We start from the raw sequence: 11,716 nt of genomic DNA on the forward strand, positions 1-11,716 counted from the left end.
TTGATGTGGGTAGGATGTGCTATCAAAGGCTTGGCTGCAATCCAGGGAGATAAAGGCAGTTGCTAAGCTTTTCTTCATCTGCTCTATGCAAAGCTTCACCAGATGATGTTTGATGGACAAAGCTTGCTGGAATCCAGTCTGTTTAGGGGGTATAACAAGTTCTCTGCATTACTCCATAAGATAGTGGATGCTCAAAGACCTTGGTTATGTGCAAGGGGAGGCTGATCGGACGATAGTGCTCTGTCATCATCTTTCTTCACTGGCTTGAGTAGCAATACTGTGATCGCTTGTTTCCAAATGGTAGGAAACAATAAGGTTGTTTTATTGTTATTTTTTAATATATTTGATTTATCATTTGAAAATAAAATCTATAGAAAGAGATGTGCTTGCATTATACGTGTCAAGAAAAATATGTTTGAGGATGAAATTAGATGAACTTAATACTGGTAGACATAAACAAAATAGTTAATGAATTTTTCAAAATATTTAATCATTTTTATAAACATTATTTAGTTAATTGGCAAAATTAAAAAAATGGAGATTAATATAAATTTTATTATGTACAATATTCTACAATGAACTAATAACCTTTCTAATTCTCATTTCTTCAATCCATTTGGATAAAAGTGTGTCCTTATCCATCACAGGTTTATTATAATAGTTAGCAGGAGGTTTCCCTTCTTCGAGCCTCACATAATAATGGCAATATTTGTACTCTACTTCTCCAAGCCTGCCTTTAGCATGCCTTCTAACCCCTTTTATATAATTCCCTTTGCCCACAAAAGATTCAGCTGAAATTGAAAATGTTATTTGTTAATTCTATATAGTTAACTAAATTTCTAAAAAAAAAAAAGTAGCAAATGTTAGAACTTAAACCTTTTACAGTTACAGCTTTATAAATTTTTTCTGGATGGAGGTAAAAAAAACATTTACATGTATTAAATATTGAATATATCACATATTGTTTAAACATACTAACTGTATTAGTCTTCCAGAAAGACTTATTCCAATTTCAACAGTTTTCAAAATACTTTTAATAATAATATATCTCATCACAAATTTCTAACCTTTTTCTTTTATTAAAGTTGCCGCACTATTATACAATGAATATATGAAAATACAAAGGACGTTTCTATGGAATTCTGTCAGCTGAAAAGCTCATATAATTAATAACTTTCAAAGAGTGAACGTGTCCACATGTAGTCCAGATATTTGCAAGAACAACCTAAAGTAAAGACTTTAAAGTTCTGTTTTCATAAATGGTTATGGAGACTTGCAGATGGGTCATGGAAGTATCCTGAAACACGTATTCTGTGGGGGTCTAATTGTTAGAACTATTTTAATTTGTATTTCTCCTCATGGTATATAGTTAGTTGGAAGGTTTTAATAGAAAAATCGACTACAAAAGTACTTGAAAGGACCACCTAGGGTTACTGTCACTATGTGGACAGGACAATACCGCTCTGTCCTATTTTTTCACTTTTGTAACACTACTAGCATAACAGAAATTGTCACCTTAAGTGAGCGTTATAGCAATATAATATAGCTTTATTAGTTCATATAAAATTCATGTCTATTTTAAATAGTTCATTTAATATGCAGGCAAAAATTTAGAGAGAAATTTAGCTTGTACATACTAGAATTGTTGACATTGAAAAGAAACTGAAAGTAAACATAAAAATTTTAAAAATGCTTTTAACAATAAGGTTGATATCCTAGCCATAAATATCAACAGTGATTTTTTCAGTTATTTATCAAATAATAACAATTACAGTCTGACCATATCTATTGATCAATGCCAAAAAACAAACAATTACACATATGAAATACAATATTTATATTTTAACATTACTTAATTGTAACTATTTAATTACTTAGGCGTTGTGGAGGGTGTAATGATTTATAAGGCAAAAAAATGCAATTTGAAAATTATTTCCAAAAATTCAACTTTAATACAAAATATGTCTAATGATAGAATAATACTGATGACCTTTCCACCATGGCTAGTATAGGTTGATTACCTGTAGATAACACCCCCATATGTCAGAAATGAGCAGGTAGGGGGTAAAATTAAAAAAAAAAGTTCCAAAATTTGGGAAGGGTGAGAACAAACTGGTTCAAGTAAGAAACTAGATACTAATAACCTATATTAGGCCTTATACTTGTACCTTTGACATACTAATACCATCTTATCATGCTTATATGACTATCTGAAATCAAATAGGCTTAATGATTACCTTACATACTTCAACTAAGGCTTTGATTAGCCTCAACAACAGTGGGAAAGTGGTTCTGAATGTTTAAATGATACAGAGAATTATAGTTCAATATGATATGTAAAACTGGTAATTGTTTACATAAATCAAATAAGGCATTTAAGGGATTGACTAAGCAGAAGAACTAACCCTTCTAATTACATATATGAGACAATTATCCTATTTGCATGACAAGAGAAATTATAATGACAGGACAAGTACAAGATACAAAATTCAAGTGAAAGGTAAGAAGAGGGAGAGCTTACTAAATAAGGATAATCGAATTCCCGACAATCTTAGCATACCTGAGAGAGAGTGGCTTGTTTCCGCCTACTAATAGGACATGGTCTGCTCCAAAAACATCTCTATTGAATAGGCATCACAAATTCACTAACGTGCCCTCTATGCAACATAGGTAACATGGATGGAGACAATATTTTAACGTGTATTGGTCTAAAAATTATTCAACAAGATGCAAACCTACTCAGGGCAAAAGTAAATTAATATTGGGCTGCAAGAGGGAAAATAGTCTACTAACTTAATAATCAACTTCTTGTGGTGTAGAAAAATAAATACAAGAAATATTAGAGAAAGATTTCACAAGATATCACTGTGAATATAAATCATTCAAAATATGCTTAAGATATCTCGGAACAGTTGTCGCTGTGAAAGGACATAATATCTGTTGATTCATCTCCCAACTAATGTACACTGCAAATTATAAAAATGAATGGACACAGGAAACATCTGTCTTTCTCTGACAAGGCTGTCCAATTTTTCTATTAAGAAAAAAAAAAATATGTCAGAATTGAACTAGTTTTAATCCTAAGCCCACTTGGCCACCTCACCTTTTATAAATTATCTAATAAGTTTAGAAAAATAAAGTTAGTAATATAAAGTCTGCTAACATTTTATTTTAATATTTCACAAGCAAATTATATAAATTGAAATATAGAAACATTAGAAAATAAGGAAAAAATAGTTTACTAAATGATGTAAATAAAATTATACATTTAATATTACTTACCAATCCACAAATTGCTTCTATACTCAACATTATGATTTTCAACAGCAAGTTGTTGGGCTTCTAATATTGCTTGTCGAACTGCTAAGACACCTTTTTTGGGTACATAATTCAGTTGAATTAGAGCTTCATCTACAGACATTCCCCGAACAAAACAAGCTATATACCACATCTTCTTTGGAGAATATTTAATGTTTTTCTTCACATGGCAGACAAACTAAGGAAAAATGTCTTTTCAATAAAATGAAATGTATTATATAACTATATTCACAAAATATAATACATGATTGATAAACCAATACAAACAAAGGTATATCATAGGTTGAAGGCTAGAAGCTCTAGCCGAAACGTTGGCATGATTAATAAGTATTTCAACTTATTTGTGATATATTTTGATGGCAGGGGTGCCATTTGATGGTTGGGGAACCATCTTCTCCTCATATAAAACCTTATTGACCACAAACCTTAGAGGGTCCAGGAGAGAACCGATACTTTGCAAACTTAAGATGTTTACGTATGGCTACCTTATTACATCTGTAAAAACAACTAAGAGCAAAACCTTACAATTAGTTGAAACACTTGCTACAAGAATGCCTGAAATCCAAAAAAAAAAATACTACTACCAACAACTTTAGGGGAACTACTAGTAAATAATAAAGGGCAAGTCTTCACTCTAGAAATTCTTAAAGAGCTCAGGCTATCATAACATCTAACAATTCTTAGATGTCAATGACCCTATGGGGTACAAGTGAAAAATCAAATAAAAAAAAAATCCGGAAACTGAAAATTTCCAACTAGAATAGTATTTTACCTTGAATATAGTAAATAGATAATTTTGTTAAGAAATATGATCAGCAAGTAATAAGAAAATAGGATTGATCATGCATAAATATAGTTTTTCAAAGTATAGAAAAAAGAGTAGATCATGATCTAAAAATATAATTGTAAATTGATAAAATAAACATACTGCTGGTCTCCTTTCTTCAGTAGGTAATTGAGGGGGATAAATCTTATCATTATGAGCAAGCCATTTCGACTTTTTAGGGTGTCCTGGGCCTTCTTCTTCTAAAGGAGGCATTGCTTTAGAAATATGACTTATATTTCTTGTTTGTGAAATAAGAGCATTTCCAATCAGTTGGTGTGGTACTTTTAATGTGGGTACAAACAACTTTTTCAAAACATTCATTATTTAAATCTTTGATAAACTCTTCTCAACTTTTAAAACATTGTATTTCAACACTTCGTTAACTCATAAAATACTAGAAGCAATAATGTAGTAAATATCAACACCCAAATTTTACTCTTAGAGTAAAGGCCAGGATGCACCACATTCATTCACCAATGATAATGTGTGAGCATAGAGGTAAATGTAGCATCGAGCTTCGTTGCTGATTTTCGTTTGCTTTATTGATATTAAAATAAGTAAAAAAAAAACAGTCAAATAAATCAGTTTAGTAAAAAACTGTATAACTATGTTTGAAATTGTGAGATATAATATTTAAAACGACGACAGATACAGTTTTCGACAAATTTAAATTCTTCAGAGACTACTGAGCCCAAAAAAGATATTTTAATTTGGGCCATAACTTGTTTTTCTATAGATTGTTATGTCAAAACGACAAACAATTTTAAAGATACTTTCCAAAGTCTTCTTAAACCCCTTTAACTTTTCGTATAGCGTAGATACCCCGAAAAATTACTAGTGCTCCATGGAGAAATCCGCTATTCGTTCGTCCAACTTACAATCAGAATATCAAACCCCAAAGGTTAGTATTCGGGCTAATCCATGAATATTGACCGATCTCAAAATTAAAACAATTTTTTTACTTTCACCAATATTTTTTGCCTATCGTAAATTAATTTCCCTGTAGTATTGTAAGGATGATTAGATATTTAGTACGAAAAATTAAACGTTTAGTGTTATCTGTCCAACATAGTAAAAAATATTGTTGGAAGTTTTTCTTCCATCTCATCAGGGAGAATTGAACTGAAATAGCTAAAATTTTACTATTTCATCTTTAACTTCCAGTTACTATTAAGAATGACAAAAAGTACCTCTTCATATTTGTGGATTGGGTGCAATGACAGCTAACTTTGTACATTATATAAATCTGAATAGTAAGTTAAATACATATTGTAACAATAGTTAAGGGGTTGAAAACCATCTCAGAACAGGGTAAAAGATATTTATAGAGAATTATGTACAGACTTTGTACTAACTTCAATACTTTATTGTAATATCGTAAGTTAATCATGACTACAATTATGTAATTTATAGAAAGAAGGGATCTGGTATTAAAAATTAATTTTTTAGAGCTGCATGGTCAATTTACTCATCAGAAGACACTGCTGGACGCATTATTTACAGTTTTATTTTTTGTAAATAAAGCAGTTAGTAGTTTTATCTCATTTTAATAGCTTCAAGAGGTATCAATCATAAACTTGTAGGTGCCAAAATAAACGAAAAGGTTTAGATTTTTTTTTTCTAACCTCCTATTTTATTTATTTAAACTATTACAATTATAGATACAACTTAAATCTAAGAATTACATATATACACTAATTACAATTTATCTTTGTTTGCCTTACGGCATTATAAGATGTTTCAAAAAAGAAAAAAAAAAAAATGTTTAGAACCTACTCCTAGAGCCCATACATACAGTCGATAGCTACGAGAGCAGGTACAGCCCGAGCTTGCGCGATTTAGAGGCCAAGACGTAAATAATAATCAAACAAGCAATGGCCTTATATTAATTTGAGTTAATTTTGTTTAAATGCATTAAATTAACCTGTTTAATTTATATATTGCTTATAAATGTTATATTATATTGCTGCCTTTGTTATTTTATATTACCTTTTTACTGTTATGTTCACAAATGGATTGTTTGAATGAATAAAGACTAAATAAGAGTTTTCTGATCCACTTTAAACTAATCTCTAAATAGTAGTGACTTTTTTTTTTTTTTTTTACATTCTGTGGTGTTCTTACAGATAATGGCAATTTGGACCAGCGAGCATATCTACACCTTATTTACAGATACATAAATTAAATTATAGCCAAATAATAAATAGCTGAGGTAAACAATTACTGAAAAAAAAACAAAAAAAAAAATAAATATTGTGTAAAATAACATCTTAAACACATTCATTGATTTACAATATTTACATTCAGCGTAAGAATTCCGAACCAAGTTTGAGAAGCTACGCGTCTCTCTCTAGTTTAGAATTAGTTAAGATCCCTATATATGATAATCATTCTAATGGGAAACATTTTAAATAATGCTCTCACTGCTTCTGAGAAAAAGTGTTCCAATTAACACAGATCTTCTCTATTCGATGTATTTTGAATGGACAGTTACTAAACAGTGAGGTAGAAAGTAAAGTCGATAAATAAAATTATCTTTGATCTTAATAATCGATTTTTGCTTGATATTTGAAACGACCTTGATTCTGGTAGTATAACTTTTGATTACAGTGTGGAAGTTCGTGTTTCTGAATTTTTAAGTAAGTAATTAGATTGTTAATTTGAAACGTTATATATTAGTTCAAACTGGTGATATTTATCTTAATGATTTTACAATTTCATACCTAGTTTGTGTTGAGTGATTATTGATGACAGGAGAATATTTATATCATCCTATTAAAATTAAAATTTTAATTATTTACAAATATAATAAGTTTAATCAATTAAACGTTATTCTTATATTCTTTAAAGAGTGCATGTTATTCATTATTATCTTTGACAACTTTTTTAGTGCATTTATTTCTAGATTTGAGTTTTTTTTGTAAGAATTACAACCACCTCCAGGTAAGGTGTTTATTTTATTCAGAGTTATAAACATTTTCAACTCATATATTTTTAATTCATACAGCAATTTAATTTTAACTGTGATTTACTTGTTAACGTTGTGACATGTTACTTATCAGTGAATCATAATGAGGAAAGTTGATACACTATTATGCAACAATTAGGTTTGTTTTAATTTTAATGTTTTGTTTTTTATATTTGGTTATTAAAGTTGTGTTTATTCTCTTATCAAATATGCCATAATTATAGACTTTTCAATCTTTCTCTCTAGTGTGAATTTTTGCACTATTATTAATCAATTCACTTTTACACCTTTATAAATACTACTGCTTTTGCACCTTAATTAATTAATAATCATATTTTACATCATTTGAATTTTTCAAATTTATATTTAAGGTGGTCTTTCTTTTTTCATGTTCCAGAATGAATGCTGAAGCATACTCAGGAAATCCAAAATATCCAGCTGCGCCTCCTTCATACTTTGAAGCCACTGGCCAACAGCCACCGCCACCACCTCCAGGTTATTGGTTATTTTAACTAGTTTTAGCTTTTTTTAAAAAATTATTTTCTTGCTTTTTTTATCTGTCTACACCATACGAACTTCTTATAGCACTAGTTGACAACTCATCTTAGGATGTACGGGTTGAGCACTATCTTATACAGAAAGTGGAAATGTTCAACTATTTTTGTCAGTTATAACTAGACACCTTAAGTTAATTTTTAATTATGCAATTTAGGCTCAACTGTAACTGAAAAAGAACTTTCACAGACACACCTGTCATGAGAAGTGAAACTTGTGTTCTATTATTTTTTTTATCTGAAAATAACACCTGTATAGTGATGTTTTTCTAGTATGAATTTTAGTTGTATTAAATTAGTATAGTAATTAGATTTGATTGATACTTTATGATGCTGCATGTGTGGTATGTTGTTTTGCCTATTGTTAACAGGCCTATTTTGCTCACTATATCTGATTACAATTTAGCTGATTAAAATAAAAAATATATAATTGAAAAAAAAAATGAATGAATCTATTCAAGAAAAAAAAATTGTAAAAATCTATAAAATATTACTGTAAACAAAAGCCTTGCAGAATTAACATTCAGGTTTTTATGGTAGTTTATGTTGTCTCCAACTCAGTCAAGCTGTTTGTTTAATTTTGATTTACTGAAGTGTTTGTTATTCTTATATTTTCTAATATATTGTTACTTTTTATGATGTATTTGAAATTACTGAATTCAGTAAAACTGTCAAATAATTGATTTAAAATTGTACATAAAATAATTAGTTTATTACAATTAAAATAGTTGGAAATTAACAGATAAGATTTTAAAATTAATTTGGGGTTTGATGAGTGCTTAGGGCTTGAAATACAGTGAAAGAATTAAGTATAGTTCATGATTTCTTATTGGCTTGAATATAATGATTTATGTTTTCCATTGTTAAGGTGACGACTTCTTATCGTTCTGATTACATCTTATTTAGGCTGCTAATTTTGTTCCTAATGGATTTTGTATATCTGCTCTGCATACAGAATGTAGAATGACGTTAAATATTCAAAGAGAGCAGTTTGTCAACATAAAACAGAGCATCCACCATCAAAATTTACTGTTTCTTAATAGAAGGATTTAGAGGATTGGTTTTTGTTTAGCTTAAAACATTAAATAATAAGTCTGGTGGACTCATGCATTGGACAACTTGAAGTGTTAAAAATGGATTCTAACTTAAATGTCTACACTAGGAAGATTATGACTATCCAACAGTAAGAAAGTCCACTGTGATGATTCTGTATTAGAACATCCATTCTATGTAATGGATCTTAATTTTTGTGACTCATTACTTTTCTCTGAAATTAGAAAATCAATATGAGGAGAATACAAATTTTTGAAAGAGATGTCATGGAAATGTTTGACACATTTTTAAAAAAATAATTTACAGCACTGCTTTGTTTTATAGAAAGTTGGCTAGTAGTGATATATATATTGTGAAAGAAAATATATTTTTACTAATTCAGTGTATATATTTTTTCCTATGCCAGAATATTCTTTGTTTTTATTAAGTCTTGTTTGGGATTATAAAGTATATATAGTGTTAGAAGTACTTTCAAATTTTTTTTTTCTTTTTAAATTGATGTTTACATACTTATTCTCTGTATCAGGATTCAAGCCGGTTACATCACAGCCCCAGGCAGTGCCACTTGCACCTATACTTCATGTAGGGCCAGAACCACTAGTTGCTACTTGTCCTAACTGTGGTCTCAGTATTGAAACTGTCACTAGAACTGAACCTGGCCTTATTGCTTATCTGTCCGGTGTCCTCATCTTCTTGTTTGGGTAAGAATAAATATGTTTTAAATTTTTATAGTTCTTTTATCCTGTTTTTAAATAACAAAATCAAATAAAATTATTATACCTCCAAAATTTAAATTCACATTTTTTCCTTTAAAAGAATTTTAGTCAATGGCAGAGTCAAAATGTGAAATGGATCAAACATTTTTTTGGCCAACAACGCGATAGGTGTTTCTGTTGGTCAGTTACAATTTTTTGTTTCCTTTTTATATCAAATTGTACGTTCAATATAATACATTTATTACTATACTTATTTATTTATATGGAAATGAATTATAGAACTAATATAAAATAAAAAATAAATTAGATTTAAAATCCTTAAGAGTAACATCTGCTCTTGAAGGGCTCTTTCCTCTCATTACAGCTCGCTTATTTTTTTTTTTTTTCTTCTATACTTGTTTTTTTTTTTGTTCAAATGTCTCTGAAGTATTATTGTAAGAAATTTATAGGTGAAAGAATTAAAACTCGACTTCAAAAGGTGTTCAATTGCTTTTAAAGAAGAAGAAAATGAGGCAAGGAAGTGATCTGCCGAGTTTCATGTGAATTGAGCCTGGATTTTGAAGTTTAGTGAGAAGTTGCGACACCGGGGCCCGGCTGGCCTTATCAGTTGGAGGAACGGACCTGCCACCACCCCCCTCCCTGGACTCAGCTGACTGACGATTAAGGTCACCTTGTTGTCCAAGATCACACAGTCTATTATCAGAGGAGCCAACATCTTGTACTGTTATTATAATTTTTGTTTTCTTTTTATATTTCTAGTTTTAATACTATTGTCTTTTTCTTTCTCCTAGCCTGAGTGTTTTTTTTTTCTTTAAATGCCCACACACTTAATTTTTTAAAAATTCATTGAAGAAGATGGTCGAGGGTTCTTCTTTTGAATCCGTTAAATAATAAAGCATACAGGAACTGTCGGCAAGAGCAATACCACTATGATTTAGTTTAATACAATTATTACAATAGACGGAAGAAAGTGGTACACAGTATTATGAACGCCGATGCTCCCAAGCAATGCCCATTAAAGATAGCCGATGTTGAGAAACATTTTAGAAGCCTCTTTCAAAAAGAGAATCTCCGCAAATTTGCGGATTATGAGAAATGTGCCCTGATACCAAATTTGATGTCCATAGATAGTAGGGTGGTGAAGAAGGCTATCTAGTCGACATCGTTGGACTCATCACCAGGGCCGGATGGTGTGTTGGTTCGCACAATAAAATACTTCGAGGTAACACACATCATTAAGTATATTGCGGAGATGATGCTGAAGGTGGGGTATGTACCAGAGCCTTTATGCCAAGGGCGCGCAATATTCGTCTACAAGGGAAAAGGAGACCCAAAAAGTATTTCCTCCTGGAGGCCAATAATGATATACTAGATTGTGCGTTGTACCATCGAAAAGGTTCTGGATTCTGAATTGAGAAAGCTGGGCACCTTCAGCAAAAGTCAAAGGCGCTTCATCAAAGGTCTGCCGGGAATGATACATGTATACAAATACATGTAAGCGCCAAAATGATCGACGCAATCATAAAAGATGCCAAAAATAGGGAAAAAAATTGCGCAGTGGTTTTTCTAGACTTACTTGGTACTTTGTCAACATTGGTCATGGACACATAGTGAGCTCGCTGGAGGCAAACATTCAACCTCACAAATGTGATCGCAACTCTCCTAACCACAAATAAAATAAAAGGAACCAACATGACTAGCCAGATCAATGTCTTGCGTGTGGTGCCTCAGGGCGGGTCCTTGTCGCCTTCGATGTTCAACCTGGCCATCGATCATTTGGTGAGCTGGCGCACTGGCGAGCTCTGTGATCAGGAGTTTGCTAATAAAGTTGGATATGACCTGAGAAGTGACCATGAGAGTGTAGTGTGGTCCTCACAGGGTTGGCGGACGATAATGCTGTAACAGCGTGCGGCAGGGCTTCTGCGGAAAGAACAATAAATAGTGTCCAGAGACTGCCCATGGAGATTAGTTTAGCAATAAATTCAAAGAAAAGTGTGGGTATCATAATGGACAAAGGAGAGCTGTTATCAACAATGCTCTCTCTTGAGAATACAGAAGTCATCCAAACAGCAAAACCGACTACACTATAAAATATCTTGGAGTTACATTCTCAGGAGAGCTAGTATTTGGAGAAGAGGTGGTGACAAAGTTAACTAATAATCTTGATAAATTAGTGAGCTCATGCCTGCTCAAACCGGAATAAAAGATCAGTGTTGTCATCCAATACTTTTTCCTGAGCCTTTCTTACTCTCGCCAGACTGCTCCCCTTACAAAGATATGC

General features: G+C 31.2%; 2 protein-coding genes across 3 annotated transcripts in view; one reads left to right on the forward strand and one right to left on the reverse strand.

The window, feature by feature from the left end:
* Nucleotides 1-469: 469 nt before the first annotated feature.
* mRpL22 (mitochondrial ribosomal protein L22) lies at nucleotides 470-4,626 on the reverse strand. The gene is made up of 3 exons (XM_014424455.2): nucleotides 4,247-4,626; nucleotides 3,283-3,496; nucleotides 470-791 (listed from the first exon to the last, which is right to left on the reverse strand). The coding sequence occupies exons 1-3, from the start codon at nucleotides 4,463-4,465 to the stop codon at nucleotides 571-573; spliced, it is 654 nt and encodes a 217-aa protein (XP_014279941.1). The 5' UTR covers nucleotides 4,466-4,626; the 3' UTR covers nucleotides 470-570.
* Nucleotides 4,627-6,702: 2,076 nt separating this feature from the next.
* LOC106682971 (LITAF domain-containing protein) overlaps nucleotides 6,703-11,716 on the forward strand; it is a 13,781-nt gene continuing 8,767 nt past the window's right edge. The window contains exons 1-3 of one of the 2 annotated variants that reach the window (XM_067045615.1): nucleotides 6,703-6,783; nucleotides 7,510-7,607; nucleotides 9,246-9,420. In XM_067045615.1, coding sequence (XP_066901716.1) covers nucleotides 7,511-7,607; nucleotides 9,246-9,420 — 272 coding nt within the window. In that variant the 5' untranslated portion in view covers nucleotides 6,703-6,783; nucleotide 7,510. Of the gene's footprint in view, nucleotides 6,784-7,471; nucleotides 7,608-9,245; nucleotides 9,421-11,716 lie in introns of those variants that run through there. The other variant, XM_067045614.1, reaches the window with a different exon arrangement.

This window comes from Halyomorpha halys, unplaced genomic scaffold, assembly GCF_000696795.3.
Source record: "Halyomorpha halys isolate HHAL.00 unplaced genomic scaffold, Hhal_1.1 Scaffold25.1, whole genome shotgun sequence".
NCBI classification, from domain to species: domain Eukaryota; kingdom Metazoa; phylum Arthropoda; class Insecta; order Hemiptera; family Pentatomidae; genus Halyomorpha; species Halyomorpha halys.